This window comes from Oncorhynchus mykiss, chromosome 12 (genome assembly GCF_013265735.2).
Source record: "Oncorhynchus mykiss isolate Arlee chromosome 12, USDA_OmykA_1.1, whole genome shotgun sequence".
In the NCBI taxonomy this organism is placed as follows: Eukaryota; Metazoa; Chordata; class Actinopteri; order Salmoniformes; family Salmonidae; genus Oncorhynchus; species Oncorhynchus mykiss.
This window is the reverse complement of record NC_048576.1, coordinates 61,881,977-61,898,051: the sequence shown is the minus strand read 5'-3', so window position 1 is coordinate 61,898,051 and position 16,075 is coordinate 61,881,977. Positions and strand designations below refer to the sequence as shown.

Genomic DNA, 16,075 nt, shown 5'->3' with positions numbered 1-16,075 from the left:
GTATATACAGGAATTAAAATGAATATATGCAAATTGGCTCATAACTCTACCAACATAACATAGACCTAGGACTACACATTCTTTAAGCAGGGTTCATACAGACATTGTCAAGTCAAATTCAAGGACATTAAGGGACTTTTTCAAGCACTTAATTGTACATTTCAAGGACCTCAATGTTATACAATTGTATAATTTATATAATTGTACATAGGACCTAATATAGAACCTCACCTCCCCCAAAAAGCATGCAAAAAGTATAAAAAATAAACAGGTTCCTATTTTAATGGAAGAATTTGTATGGAAAGCCAAGTTGAAGCCAGCATTAGATTTTGTCATCCACATAACAGAATGTGGTTTTACCGCAACAGAGGAGCACAACATCCTTCAATTGAAGCCGCGGGAAACAAACGAAAGTGGCCATATCACTCACAAAAACGAAATCACGGATAACTATAAGGAGAACTTTTAAATTGGCAACAATAATTACAATGACTTTTCCAAGTACCGAATTGAGGAAATGTCTGATTTTAAAAGGTAGGCCTATTCCAGTGCTTGCATTTCTGAGCTCCAAATTCAAGTAGGCTACTTCAAGCCCTTTGTATTGTTTAAAATTGCAGGTGTAACATGGAAAACAAAATGTATTTGACATGTTCTTTCATTACCAGATCATATTGTGAATAAACCCACTAGGCTATGTAATTTGTCATATCCAGAATAATTCATAGGAAAAGCGTTGGGTGTTGCACAATAGTTTATCCGATATTCACCCCCAGTAGACTCGTTTCCAATCCAAGGCACAAAAACATGAAAAAAAGACCTTGATGCTTTTTCTGTTGAATCTAATGAGACCCTGCTGTAAATCAACAACAGATGGACACCAAATGCACATCCAACAAGTATTATGCATAATTTTTGAAGAACCACAATGACAGTATCGATTTAGGTATCAAGTAGTGGAGGCTTCTCAGAGGAGGAAGGAGAGGACCATCCTCAGTGTATTTAATAAAAATAGTGAAACATTGACAGATAAAACTATTAAATATTCACGTCACCAAATAATTGATTAAAACACTTTTGTATTGAAGTTCTACAGTAACCTTAACAGCACTGTATCAAATCAAAAAGCTAATTTTATTTGTCACACTTGTGAGTGCATTTGACAGCAAGTTTCTCTTCAATTTAGAAATAGGGAATTACTTTCAAAACAAGACAAACTGCCATGTAGGCTATGCTGCCTTGAAAGACGTGATACTAACCGAATATAAAAACCCTGTCCAATATCAACTCATTTCAGTGCAAGGGTAGCCTTCATTTTCAGATGAGATGCAAAGCACCACTTGTTATTCTCATTATCCATTTAGTTTAAACAGTTGAATGAGCAGTCATACAAATTGCTTTTCTTTTGCATTTTTTGTTATTTGTCAAGGGCTCTTCAAATTGTCAATTTGACAGTAATCCCTTAATTCTTTGGCACAAATTTTCTAAAATAGAGCATTCCCAAAGAGGACTAACTTGACACATCTGTTACTGCCACCTAGTGGCTTGTTTGAAGATTAAAGCCCATGACACCATCCATGAAGACAAATTCATAATTAAAGACGTCCTCCAGTGATGTTGGAAAAGTAATATCCCAAGTATAAAGACAGTAAACTACACACACCAGAAGGTTTAAAAAAAAGGTTAAGAAAAATAGTGTTTAGACTGCAAACTTTAAGGAATAGGGCATTCAAAGAGTTGGTTGGATGGAAAGTTGTGATGTCAGCCTCCCCCCTGCTATGTCGTGACTTACCTGGACCACCTATTGAGATGTGCCTTTTGTTAAGTAAATTGAGTTAAAATGGACATGAAAAGGAGACTGGAGTACCACTTTACACCAAGACTTTTAATATATTTTATGAAAGCATTTATTTTCAATACACTTTTTAAAAATCAATCAATTTTCAGAACCTCTTTGGTTTATAAAAACATTAAGTGACAAGCATCGTCAATTAAGACTTAAAAACAATACCACATTGATACTGAAAAGCGATGCAGCCTGCCAACACCCACATTACTCTCCACTTGCGTGGGAAGGTCGTTCAGAAGCCGCTTGCACAAGTGGTCTACATCACCTTCAGCAGAGATCTACCCATGAATGAGGTGAACAACCAATATGGGGGCCACTCCCACCGACCGTACCATCAGTTCTATGAAGGAGAGGACTGAAATCTCCCTTCACTGAAGCTACAGTCAAACTCATTGGCAGCATGTGACCCGTCCTCATATTCACCTCCCTCTACATCAGAGTTCACCGTCTGCCTGCCCATTTGGTTTTGTCGCCAAAGCGGCCATGGTCGGTTGCCAGGGTTAGCCGTCCGATTTGTCCTGAAAGGAAAGACAAATGCACTTTGGTTACGTTCTGCCTACTTGACCGTTTGCTACATGAGGGTGGTAGGAACAGACTACTGATATAGGATCAAAACAATGCCTTAAAAATAGTATTTAGTAGGCCAATAAGCATACAAAAAAAATAATTCACTGTAGATCAAATGTTGAATATTCACTTTCTCAAACTTTGTATTTAGTCCCACACCTGAGCCCCAGATGAAATAATTAATGTTTAAAAATGTGAAGTGTATCCAAAGATTGTGTGGGGGGGGCTTACCTCCATTTACTCACGCCTTGGCTTTCTTTTCAGTGTTCTGAAGTTTCTCTACGAGCTTGCGCTCGTGTCCTCCGGGGTTGGGGCGGTTGGTATTGTCGCTGGCTTCCTTCTTTGACCGCCCCTTGCGGCTAGCGCAGCCTGAAAACAGTGCGAGTTCACAGTTCAGATTGAGAGACTTTGAAAACAATAAAAAAAATAAAAAAAACTCACTTGCCCCCAATGCAACGTCATAGCAGTCAACATGTGCCACTTACGACACGTTGAGGAGTTTGAAATGTATTTTTCAATTCTTTGCGGTGACCATTATTTGGTGGTCGTAACTTGATAATCCATTGCACAAACAAGTATAAAAACTACTGATACTTACATGTGTATTTTTCTGAAAGGTTATAGTATTCATATTCGTCATAGTGTTGTTCTTCAAAGTAAGTTGGCTCAACATTCTTCACGTCTACGAAGCTTGACATAGCGACTCTTCTATTGAACAGATAAACAGTAAATGAACACTAACTTTTCGCCGGACAGCAACAAAAACAACTTTAGAAAGCAGTTATTTTCCACGGGTGTTTCTTTTTTTTTTTACTCTCGAAATGGGTGGTTTATGCGCTTGCCCGTGTGCTTTATAAAGCATGGTCGCTCCTCCCTTTCTCCATGTCTCCCAGTTTTGTTATGAGTCATTGGCCATTGCCTGAGTCAGTGAACGTTGCATGAGTTTTTGGTAAATGTTTGACGCCAACTTTCAATAAAATATGTCACTGTAGTTTAAGGTCCCTCATGTTTGTTTATTTTCATCAGGTGCCCTTTATTGATTTAATTTGCTCTACATCTCGTGGTACATGTTGTCTTTCTCTTTATTAGTAGCCTGTTTGTATTTGTGTAATCTATTCCATTGCACAATTATGCTTTATCCTTTCTTTCTATTGGTAATCTTCCAATGGTAATTTATTTTACACGGGCAATTAATTAACTCTTTTCTTAATTCTAAATGCACCTAGTTTCCTTCACCGACATGGTTTCTCTGCCCTATCAACTCCTCCCTCCTCGGAGACAAAGATTAGATTAACAATGTTTTTCCTTCAGTCTTATCAACACCTGTGGTTCAAAGCTCACACTTCTCACGTTTTCTAACAGCCCCCCTGTCTTTGTATGACCTTCATTTGTCTGTCAAGGCCAATCCAAAGGGTGCTTTGAAGGTGAGGTGTGTGAATGTGAGCAGGGTGAACCAACTTTTGGTGACAATGCTAAGTTGTTCGACAGATTTTGATTGTTCAGTAGGCATTGAACCCATTTTGATCGCAGTTCTATAGCACCCATGAAATCCCATTGTGTGTGTGTTCTCACCTGTGCATGTTAATAGAGGGGAAAGTAAATGTATGTTGTACTGTAGGCCTACATAAAGGAATATATATATATATATATATATATATATATATATATATATATATATATATATATATATGTGTGTGTGTCCTAGATAGAATTATTCAGACTGTAGTCATGACAAATAAACACATGGCTGTCTGTATCTGTGAAAACGATGAGGAAAGGCCCTTCCCTCACATAAATACACTCATGTTCCGACGCTGTAGAATAAATTACAGGCCTTGAACCAGGAGCTATGAGTAAAACGTCTCAAAGTAGCCTCTTCTCCTAAAGCCTGGCTTGAATATTCCACAAACCAGTCCTTTTGGATATGACCTAATTGTTTTTGAGCAAGGACGGTTTGACGCAGGCGTACTGAAGCAGGGAGAGAGTTCTTGGCATGTTTTACTTCCCTCGCTGCCTCCATAAACAGTCATAAACAGTACTGTACTGGCCATAAACTGGAGTCAGAGCTGAGAGGGGCGGGGTGACATGTTTAGGCTTCACTCTCTCTTTCTCCCAGTCTCTCTTTCACTCCCACTATTCATATTTCTTACATTTGTGCTTGTTTTCTTTCAACGGCTATCTCTCAGCTGTCTAACAACATTCCTGTTTTTTATTTCACTGTTTTCTCCTTCTCCTCTTACTCTTTCTGTGACTCCTCCTTCCACACTTTCTTGGCATTTCTCAGTCATGTGGGCGCACTGTTCAATAAATATTTGCTGAAATATGAGCTTACCCATATGAGCTGTGACTAAGCCTACACTCAACAAACACACTGAACACACAAATACTCACACACACGCACACACATTATTATAAACAGCACAGAGCGTCCCAGACAGTTTTGACACATGGCAGATAAGCCAACACTTATCTGCGTCTGTCTATGGTCCATTTTACGACCTCATTTTCTCTATGACAGCGTTGAATATTAACTTTTCAGTATCTCCACCTCACCACCCTTTGCCCCCCTTCCACACACACCCAACTAGTAATATCAAATATATACAATATATTGCTTTACATTAGGGCACTGTCTACCTAGCTTTACATTCATATTAGTTGTCTATTGAGTTTTGTTTTTAGTGATTGTTTTGCTGTTTGTGTAGCTGTTTTCTTCACCATTGTGTTTATAGCTGGTGTTTGTTTCCAGAGGCCAAACCTCCCTCCACTCCCTCGCAGAATTCTGCTGACGGAACATTTTACACAAGCTTCAGAAAAAGAACAGAACATTACAGTCCGATTGAATGTGTTTACAAGAGAACGCCTCAAAAGAACTGTCTGTATGTTTCAATATGTAAACATTGAGGAGAGATGTTTGGAAGATGGAATGAAAGTGGTGAAGTAAATTACATGGGTTGTAAACATTTACTAAACGAATTCAAACAATTATATTTACGTGTGATTATTATATATATTATTATATATATATATATTATTTTTACATTAGAACACCCATATGGTAGAGAGAGGCCTTATTTGTATACAGTCTATGGCCGAGATGCAATATTGAAAGACACGTAGGACAAACGTTTGGGGTAGTACGGTTTGTCCTCGTTGCCAGTCCGTAGTAGGCCTTGAAACGAATGAAAGCTAACAAGCTACCTAACTACCAAAGGTAAAGGTAGGTAATGTATAGTTCTAAACATGTTGTATAACAATTTACCAAAATGTAACGTTACTCCACAAAATAAACTGCGTTTGGTGGTTGATAAAAAGGAAATATCACGTTTAAGTCATCATAGAAGCTAGCTAGCTATTTAGCCAGCGAAGCTAGCTTGCTCGATTTTTACAATTTAGCTGGCTAGCTTCCTGCAATATGTTTGTTCTGACCACGTTAGCTAACTTTTGCAGACAACTTGCAAGTACAAAGTAAATGTGACGTACGTTGCGAACAATAAAACGACCTAGTAATGTAACCTTACTGTTAGGTAGCTAGCTATGTTAGCCAGAAGATTCCAACCCTACCGTTACACTTGTTTACATTGAGCTGCACTGGGGTCAGAACGCAATCACGGTTAGATTAAAGGCCCATCGCAGTCAAAAATGTGATTTTCTGAGTTGTGTGTATATATATATATATAGATATTCCCACACGATGTAGTTGGAATAATATTGTGACAATTATGATAATGGCTTTAGTGTAAGATCTCTTTCAAAAGACCTCCTGAAATTTCAGCCTGTTTTGGTGGGATGGAGTTTTTGCCTGCCTGGTGACATTACTAGGTGGTAAATTAGTTAATAGACCAATGGGCGGTATTAGGTTATGCTGAGCTGCCGGGCACGGATCTATGGCCCGTGACATGAATGGGGAAAGCGGTTAGGGGGGAGCACCCTTCTAAAATTGAGTAGTGATCTATGCCGGTCATGTTGTCAAAAAGGCAGCATGGTACATCATCCAGTAACATACATCTCTTTTCCATAAAATCTATGTTTGAATTTTCAAACTAGTTTTTATTGGAAAGGCAGATAATGTGTTTTTATCAAAAGCAATCACTTTTGAATGTGAAAACATAGAATCCTACTCATTACTCCACGTGCTTAAAATACGTCACTTTTGTTTTGAGCCAACTTCGCCGTGGGCTTTGAACGGGGAACATGGCTCAGGCAGCTCGGTTCAAAAACAAATGCAATCAACATTCAGCCGTTGAATAACACCTATCCGGGCACCCAGGCCAGATAAATCGAATTCCCTCAGTAAGCGAGTGCGTTCCAAACCTCCCTGCCAATAACAGCTAGTTTTCCCCGCCCCACATAGACCACTCTCAGACAGTCCTAACAAAAGTCTGGTTCCAAAACAAATCCAATAAACTTTTGCCCGTTGCAAAACACGCCTATCCTGGCGCCCAGGCCAGATAAATCGAATCCCCTCAGTAAGCGAGTGAGTTTCAAACCTCTCTGCCAATAACAGATAGTTTTCCATTTTCCCTGCCCCACATAGACCACTCCCAGACAGGCCTAACAAATCTGGCTAAAGAAATTGCTATTTGCTAAAAAGCTATTTTTGATTCTTGTTGACCATTTTAATTGAAAACAGTCACAATAAGGTACTTAATTGTTACCCAGAAGTTATTTGATATTTAGAGAAAAACGGCAGCATTAGACCAAAGTGATTCATCGAGAAGATTGAAATACTGCTAGCTTTCCAGAAAAACTGCCCTTTTTGTCCTCATGCTAGCTAGCAGTAGCCACCGCCACCATTTTGTAATGGCAGTGTCAGCCAATCAGCTCCTTTGTTGTCTAATGCAACATGTCATTCCATAATGGCTACTGCTGGATAGCATGAGGACGAAAAGGGCAGCTTTCCGGGGGAAAAAAGCAGTTCAATCTTCCCGGTGTAACAGTTGGGATAATGGGGTAATTCGGAGTACAACACAATTTTTATCATCCCCAGAGTCTTAATCTAACCATGATGATGTTCCGACCCCAGTGCAACTCAGTGTAAACAAGCGTAACAGTAGGGTTGGAATCTGCTGGCTAGCTATCATGTCTGCAAGGCATGTCTATCATGTTGCTGCTTAAACTCAAGTGAAACTAATTTGATGAATGCATTTTGGACATTTCGTTACCACAGGCAAAATCATGTCGGCAGACACCAAAATCGCAGAGCTTTTAACAGAGCTCCATCAACTCATCAAGCAGACGCAGGTAAGTCTCAAACAATGATTGCTACGCCCAAGTGATGTTGTCATCAGGAGCACTGACCAGTGACTCAAGGACCACAGTGGAGGACGGTTATATGATAAATAGCAACCTAGCTAGTAATATTCACACGTGACTCCTATGGCTCATATTTTTACATCATACCATCATAGTGATTAAAGTCACATTTGGGAGTAATGTAATAGCTAAAAAAAATTGCCCTGAAAACGCTTTAGTCATATCCCAGTTTACCTATTTGCTTATAGTCTTGCCTACACCTAGCGAACAGTTTATAAATTAAATGAGAAAAAAATATTCAATTTTATTTGGAATGGCAAGCCAGACAAAATTAAACGGGCCTATTTATATAATGAATATGAATTTGGAGGGCAGAAGTGATTAAATATTAAAGCATTAGACCTCTCAATAAAGGCTGCAGTCATACAAAAGTTATACTTAAATCCAAACTGGTTCTCTAGCAAATTAGTAAGAATGTCTCACCTTATATTCAAGAAAGGCCATTTTGCCATTATTCAGATTACAACCTCTCACTTTCAGTTATTCGAAAAGGAAATCATCTCCCAAATATTGCTATTTTTAAAACAAGCCATAGAAAGTTGGTTGAAATTTCAATTTAATCCACCAGAAAAGAGAACAAATAATACTACAAATATTGTTGTTAAACTCAAATATACTAATTGATTAAAAAAAACATACTTTTTAGAATTTTTTTTAAATAAAAGGTATAATCTTCGTAAATTATATCATAAATACGACTGTTGGAGTTATGTCATACATACAGCTAACCAAAACACAGCAAATATGGAATAGGAAAGTGGAAGGGGGAAAAAATAAGGAACTTGTCTGTTGGACCTGCATTAAAGACCATAATTGGTTAAAGAAAATTGTGATAAATAAAAAGTACAGTGCCTTGCGAAAGTTTTCGGCCCCCTTGAACTTTGCGACCTTTTGCCACATTTCAGGCTTCAAACATAAAGATAGAAAACTGTATTTTTTTGTGAAGAATCAACAACAAGTGGGACACAATCATGAAGTGGAACGACATTTATTGGATATTTCAAACTTTTTTAACAAATCAAAAACTGAAAAATTGGGCGTGCAAAATTATTCAGCCCCCTTAAGTTAATACTTTGTAGCGCCACCTTTTGCTGCGATTACAGCTGTAAGTCGCTTGGGGTATGTCTCTATCAGTTTTGCACATCGAGAGACTGAAATTTTTTCCTATTCCTCCTTGCAAAACAGCTCGAGCTCAGTGAGGTTGGATGGAGAGCATTTGTGAACAGCAGTTTTCAGTTCTTTCCACAGATTCTCGATTGGATTCAGGTCTGGACTTTGACTTGGCCATTCTAACACCTGGATATGTTTATTTTTGAACCATTCCATTGTAGAGTTTGCTTTATGTTTTGGATCATTGTCTTGTTGGAAGACAAATCTCCGTCCCAGTCTCAGGTCTTTTGCAGACTCCATCAGGTTTTCTTCCAGAATGGTCCTGTATTTGGCTCCATCCATCTTCCCATCAATTTTAACCATCTTCCCTGTCCCTGCTGAAGAAACGCAGGCTCAAACCATGATGCTGCCACCACCATGTTTGACAGTGGGGATGGTGTGTTCAGGGTGTTGCTTTCACGCCAAACATAACGTTTTGCATTGTTGCCAAAAAGTTCAATTTTGGTTTCATCTGACCAGAGCACCTTCTTCCACATGTTTGGTGTGTCTCCCAGGTGGCTTGTGGCAAACTTTAAACAGCACTTTTTATAGATATCTTTAAGAAATGGCTTTCTTCTTGCCACTCTTACATAAAGGCCAGATTTGTGCAATATACGACTGATTGTTGTCCTATGGACAGAGTCTCCCACCTCAGCTGTAGATCTCTGCAGTTCATCCAGAGTGATCATGGGCCTCTTGGCTGCATCTCTGATCAGTCTTCTCCTTGTATGAGCTGAAAGTTTAGAGGGACGGCCAGGTCTTGGTAGATTTGCAGTGGTCTGATACTCTTCCATTTCAATATTATCGCTTGCACAGTGCTTCTTGGGATGTTTAAAGCTTGGGAAATCTTTTTGTATCCAAATCCGGCTTTAAACTTCTTCACAACAGTATCTCGGACCTGCCTGGTGTGTTCCTTGTTCTTCATGATGCTCTCTGAGCTTTTAACGGACCTCTGAGACTATCACAGTGCAGGTGCATTTATACGGAGACTTGATTACACACAGGTGGATTGTATTTATCATCATTAGTCATTTAGGTCAACATTGGATCATTCAGAGATCCACACTGAACTTCTGGAGAGAGTTTGCTGCACTGAAAGTAAAGGGGCTGAATAATTTTGCACGCCCAATTTTTCAGTTTTTGATTTGTTAAAAAAGTTTGAAATATCCAATAAATGTCGTTCCACTTCATGATTGTGTCCCACTTGTTGTTGATTCTTCACAAAATAATACAGTTTCATATCTTTATGTTTGAAGCCTGAAATGTGGCAAAAGGTCGCAAAGTTCAAGGGGGCCGAATACTTTCGCAAGGCACTGTATATCAGTTTCATTTAAGGACCAAAGAATGTACAGCTGTGCCATATAGATTGAAAAAGGGATTTTTGATGTACCGATTCCATGGCACATGGTTTATGAACTGATATGCAAAACAACGCCGGATTCAAAACTTAGAATTTTTCCATTTAAATTATTTTACTTAATTCTTGCAATGAACAGAATGTTATTTGTATGGGGGATACAACCTTCCCAGCTCTGCAGATTTTGCTGCGAAGAGGCAGAATCTTTAGATCATTTGTTTTGGTACTGTCCATATGTCGCTTGTTTTGGGACTAATAACCACAAGATAACTAATATAAAAATACTGTGCCCGTAAAACGTATAAGAACTTTTAAGAACTTTTTTGAAAGAGCACAGTTTGAAAGATATGACAAATAAATATCAAACCGGATGGACATCAGAAATATATGGGAGAGGTTGAGGATAGAGGAATGACAAGTTAAAAACAAAATAAAATGTATAAAATAGACTGTGTCCATGAAATATATATAGTATGTATAATCTGGAAAGACAGGCCTAAGGCACCAACATTGCACCAACATGGTTTAAATTAATCTAGGATTAACCCACCCATATGTGTTGTTGTTCACTCGTTTGCTCCAATTGGGGGAGGGGTGGTAGGGTAGGAGGGTAATAAAGGAATTTTTTTTTTTTTTTAAAGATGTGTGTGTGTATGTATGTATGTATGTGTGTGTGTATATATGTATATATATATATATATATATAAGCAAAAGAAATCAGCCAAGACCTCAGAAAAAAAATTGTAGACCTCCACAAGTCTGGTTCATCCTTGGAAGCAATTTCCAAACGCCTGAAGGTACCACGTTTATCTGTACAAACACTAGTACGCAAGTATAAACACCATGGGACCACGTAGCCGTCATATCGCTCAGGAAGGAGACGCGTTCTGTCTCCTAGAGATGAATGTACTTAGGTGCGAAAAGTGCAAATCAATCCCAGTACATCAGCAAAGGACCTTGTGAAGATGCTGGAGGAAACAGGTACAAAAGTATCTATATCCACAGTAAAACGAGTCCTATATCGACATGACCATCGTTATGTTTGGAGGAAAAAGGGAGAGGCTTGCAAGCCGACGAAACCATCCCAACTGTGAAGCACGTGGGTGGCAGCATCATGTTGTGTGGGTTCTTTGCTGCAGGAGGGACTGGTGCACTTCACAAAATAGATGGCATCATGAGGCAGTAAAAGTATGTGGATATATTGAAGAAACATCTCAAGACATCAGTCAGGAAGTTAAAGCTTGGTCGCAAATGGGTCTTCCAAATGGACAATGACCCCAAGCATACTTCCAAAGTTGTGGCAAATGGCTTAAGGACAACAAAGTCAAGGTATTGGAGTGGCCATCACAAAGCCCTGACCTCAATCCTATAGAAAATTTGTGGGCAGAACTGAAAAAGCGTATGTGAGCAAGGAGGCCTACAAACCTGACTCAGTTACACCAGCTCTGTCAGGAGAAATGGGCAAAAATTCACCCAACGTATTGTGGGAAGCTTGTAGAAGGCTACTCAAAACGTTTGACCCAAGTTAACCAATTTAAAGGCAATGCTACCAAATACTAATTGAGTGTATGTACACTTCTGACCCACTGGGAATGTGATGAAAGAAATAAGAGCTGAAATAAATCATTCTCTACTATTATTCTGACATTTCACATTCTTAAAATAAAGTGGTGATCCTAACTGTGACCTAAGATGGAATTTTTACTAGGATTAAATGTCAGGAATTGTGAAAAACTGAGTTTAGATGTATTTGGCTAAGGTGTATGTACATTTCCGACTTCCAAGTGTGTGTGTATATTTATATATTTATTTGCAAAGAAATATATGGGCGATTGGAAGTGATGCAGACAATTACATTGATGGAAGCTACAATCTATCTGCTATATTAAAGCTGATCTACCCCATAAAATATTTTATTTCTTAAAAAAAAAAAAGATACCTAAGCAATGCAGAATAGGAATAATATGCAGAGATCAAATTAAATCTCATTGCCAAAACATAAGTCAGTGTAATACATTGATATTTTGTGTGCACATGACATGTTATTCTTGCTGATATGCTGTGTCATGTTGCACCTATGCAACAACCATATTGTAATATTAATCCCTTTCCTTCTCTTTTTCAGGAGGAGCGGTCGCGCAGTGAACACAACCTGCTCAACATCCAGAAAACACATGAGAGGATGCAGACTGAGAACAAGAGTGAGCCTCTACCTCGCCTCCCCACATTCCCCTTTGTCCATCAACACTGCAACACTATTTTAGAACTCTTCATATTACAGTAACACACCGTTTCTATTCATGTGTTGTCTGGCTAACTCTTTACCCCACACACACACGGTATGTTCTTCCAACCTCGTGGGGACCTAAAATTAATTTCCATTCAAAATCCTGTTTTCCCTGACCCCTAAACCTAACCCTTACTTGTAACCCTAAACCTTACCACTAACCTCTTATCTTAACCCTAATTGTAACCCTAACCCTAAACCCTAAGATTAAAATAGCCTTTGTTCTCATGGGGACGTGGGAGAATGTTCTTTATTTTACTATCCTTGTGCGGACTTTTGGGGATTTTAGATCCCCACAAGGATAGACAACAACCCCCCCCACACACACACTCACACACAATATATACACACACACACACACACAATATATACACACACACACAATATATACACACACACACACACAGAGTGTAATAAGGTGTTATTCTTGTCCCCATCTCCCCCAGCCTCCCCTTATTACCGGACTAAGCTGAGGGGACTCTACACCACAGCCAGAGCAGACGCTGAGGCAGAGTGCAGGTCAGTAGCCTACACTTGAAAAGGAGCTCAGATGCAATAATTTAATAACCAACGTTTTGACAGACAAGCTGTCTTCATCAGGGTAGCCTACACTGACATCCCTATGCCCCTTCCACTATGCCCCTTGGGGTGTCTGCTGATCTGACATGATAGGTTTGGTGTAAGCCATTTAATGTAATGTTTCCTTTCACCTATGCAACTGTGGTAGTTCAGTGATTAGATGTGTTTTTGTCTTGCGTTCAGAAATCATCGCCACCATGTGGGGTAAATAAGTACAGCTCCATTCCAAAGTAATAACTCAGGCACCACTCTCTCTCCCACAGTATTCTTCGTCATGCCCTCGACAAAATTGCAGAGATCAAATCCTTATTGGAGGAGAGGCGAATAGGTAAGGCGAGTATGGCTGTGACTGAATTCTCATAATAGCCTACATCCTATTTAGGAAGGAGAGGAGACGAGGAGAAGAAGCCACTGTGTACTATTGAGATGCAGCCCATGCTTCACTATCTCCTCCTCTCTCCTCTCCCCAGCGGCTAAGATGGCAGGGGTGAACAGCGACAATGACCCCCCCAGGAAGACCATGCGGAGGGGGGTGCTGATGACACTGCTCCAACAGTCAGCCATGACGCTCCCGCTGTGGATCGGCAAGCCAGGAGACAGGTAGGGTCTGATGATTCAGTCTCTCTCCTGAGCCCTGTTCAGTACTGCACAACATAGCAAAATGTTTTACAACGGTAAATGAAAATCTGTGTTCTTATTGTGCACAGTTCAAGTTCAGTACCTCCCCCACTTTTCTTCCACCTGCCCCTTTTTTTCTGTCCTCCATTACTATATTAACCCTCCCCCTTCCCTGTATCCCCCTCTCCTCCTCCTCTCCAGTCCTCCTCCCCTGTGTGGGGCGATGCCAGCCAGCAGTGACTACGTGGCCAAGCAGGGGGACAAGGTGGCAGCGCGGGTCAAGGCCGTGGACGGAGACGAACAGTGGATCCTGGCCGAGGTGGTCAGCTACAGCCACTCCGCCAACAAGTAACTATCAGCAAATCAGCTCCAGCCACTGCTAGCCAATCAAGTACAGCCATATCCCACTGTTACCAATCAGCTACAGCCTTTAACACTTTTAGCCAATCAGCTTCAACACAGACTGTTTTGAGTTGTATTCTTCTGCTCTGTCCTTCAGGTACGAAGTGGATGACATTGATGAGGAAGGAAAAGAGTAAGTCATTGTCTTCATTTTCTATATTTCTCTTCCTACTATTTTGTCTTGTAGTACATTATATTTTATGCCCTGAAAATCTTACCTCGGATATGACAATTATCTACTCTACTCCCCCACCCCCCCCAATCGCCCATCCTCCTCCTCCAGGAGACACACCCTGAGCAGGCGGCGTATCATCCCCCTGCCCCAGTGGAAGGCCAACCCAGAGACGGACCCGGAGGCCCTGTTCAGTAAAGACCAGCTGGTGCTGGCCCTCTACCCCCAGACTACCTGCTTCTACAGAGCCCTCATCCACACACACCCACACCGGGTGAGACAAGGAAAGGGAGGGGGATGGGGGGGGGGGGGGGACTGATTGATGTCATTTGAATACATTTTATTTGATGACGAAACTACATGAAGCTCGTTCAGTTGGAGATAATGTTACTGTACACCAAACCCTGCATCCAGGCAGGCCCCTCGCTTGGCAGCTTCCCCTCCATCAATTCTAACCTTAATCATTAGTGGTGCAAATGCTAAACTGACCCCAAATCAGTGAACCCTGTTCTCTCCACTAACCACCATGCTCTCTCTGCCCTCTCAGCCCCAGGACGACTACTCAGTGCTGTTTGAGGACACGTCGTATGCAGACGGCTACTCCCCGCCCCTCAACGTAGCTCAGAGATACGTGGTGGCCTGCAAAGAGAACAAAAAGAAGTAAAGAAGAGAAGAGGGAGTCAGTCGAAATCAAGGGGACTGAAGATGCTGTGTAGACAAGTGTTTCCAACCACCCCTCTCCTCAGAATAACAATGGGCTCCTTACCCAAGCCACAACGTATGGACACACTGAGGGCAGGTTTGGGCAGCTGTCTGTGAGGCTCAGTCAATCTAGGGAGTTGTATTGATATCCAACGGTGTGTTATCATGGCTCATCTGTTTGATCATCGTGAGACGTGCAGGATGTTCTGTTCTCTGTTCTGTCTGTATTGGCCTGGTGGTGACATGACTATGCTTCTTGTGGAACGGGCTATGCTGCATGTGTGATGTAAAAAAAAAAAAGTAAACATATTTTTTTGTTGTTTAAATTTGTATGTTGACTATGGACACTGAGTAAGAATAAATGTTGTTTATATATATACAGTACCAGTCAAATGTTTGGACACAGCTACTCATTCAAGGGTTTTTTCTTTATTTGTACTATTTTCTACATTGTAGAATAATGAAATAACACACAAAGAGATTATTTTGTATGTAACCAAAATATTGTTAAACAAATGAAAATATATTACACATTTGAGATTCTTCAAAGTAGCCACCCCTTGCCTTGATGACAGCTTTGAACACTCTTGGCATTCTCTCAGCCAGCTTCATGAGGTAGCCAGCCACCTGTAATGCATTTCAATTAACAGGTGTGCCTTGGTAAAAGTTAATTTGTGAAATGTCTCCTTAATGCATTTCAGCCAATCAAGGTAGGGGTGGTATACAGAAGATAGCTCTATTTGGTAAAAGACCAAGTCCATATTATGGCAAGAACAGCTCAAATAAGCAAAGAGAAACGACAGTCCATCATTACTTTCACAGGAAAGGAAGACCCAGAGGTACCTCTGCTGCAGAGGATAAGTTCATTAAGTTACCAGCCTCAGGAATTGCAGCCCAAATAAATGCTTCATGTAGTTCAAGTAACGGACGCATCTCAACATCAACTGTTCAGAGGAGAATGCGTGAATCAAGCAAGCCTTCATGGTCTAATTTATGAAAAGAAACCACTACTAAAAGGATACCAATAAGAAGACGAGACTTCCTTGGGCCAAGAAACATGAGCAATGGACATTAGACTGA

General features: G+C 40.3%; 2 protein-coding genes across 4 annotated transcripts; one reads left to right on the top strand and one right to left on the bottom strand.

The window, feature by feature from the left end:
• Window positions 1-1,861: 1,861 nt before the first annotated feature.
• Window positions 1,862-3,305, bottom strand: nupr1b (nuclear protein 1b). Its single transcript, XM_021624391.2, has 3 exons — window positions 3,012-3,305; window positions 2,645-2,782; window positions 1,862-2,364 (listed from the first exon to the last, which is right to left on the bottom strand). Exons 1-2 carry the CDS (start codon window positions 3,109-3,111, stop codon window positions 2,655-2,657), a joined length of 228 nt encoding a protein of 75 aa, XP_021480066.2. The 5' UTR covers window positions 3,112-3,305; the 3' UTR covers window positions 1,862-2,364; window positions 2,645-2,654.
• Window positions 3,306-5,496: 2,191 nt separating this feature from the next.
• Window positions 5,497-15,372, top strand: LOC110537921 (SAGA-associated factor 29). Of its 3 annotated transcripts, none has more exons than XM_036937995.1 (10): window positions 5,497-5,633; window positions 7,584-7,657; window positions 12,361-12,436; window positions 12,969-13,041; window positions 13,365-13,429; window positions 13,572-13,701; window positions 13,921-14,067; window positions 14,219-14,254; window positions 14,405-14,567; window positions 14,841-15,372. In XM_036937995.1, the coding sequence occupies exons 2-10, from the start codon at window positions 7,592-7,594 to the stop codon at window positions 14,955-14,957; spliced, it is 873 nt and encodes a 290-aa protein (XP_036793890.1). In that variant the 5' UTR covers window positions 5,497-5,633; window positions 7,584-7,591; the 3' UTR covers window positions 14,958-15,372. The 3 variants fall into 3 exon arrangements, with proteins under 3 accessions (XP_036793890.1, XP_036793891.1, XP_036793892.1); XM_036937996.1 differs by having other exon boundaries at window positions 5,536-5,627; XM_036937997.1 differs by having other exon boundaries at window positions 5,566-5,637.
• The last annotated feature ends 703 nt before the right edge of the window (window positions 15,373-16,075 follow it).

Bases quoted from the DNA above. Each gene is read 5' to 3' on its own strand.
- LOC110537921 (XM_036937995.1), top strand. From the start codon at position 7,592: ATGTCGGCAGACACCAAAATCGCAGAGCTTTTAACAGAGCTCCATCAA. The intron at 13,430-13,571 runs GTAAGGCGAGTA...TCCTCTCCCCAG, and splicing joins ATTGGAGGAGAGGCGAATAG to CGGCTAAGATGGCAGGGGTG. The intron at 14,568-14,840 runs GTGAGACAAGGA...CTGCCCTCTCAG, and splicing joins TCCACACACACCCACACCGG to CCCCAGGACGACTACTCAGT.
- nupr1b (XM_021624391.2), bottom strand. From the start codon at position 3,111: ATGTCAAGCTTCGTAGACGTGAAGAATGTTGAGCCAACTTACTTTGAA. The intron at 2,783-3,011 runs GTAAGTATCAGT...CACTGTTTTCAG, and splicing joins CCTTTCAGAAAAATACACAT to GCTGCGCTAGCCGCAAGGGG.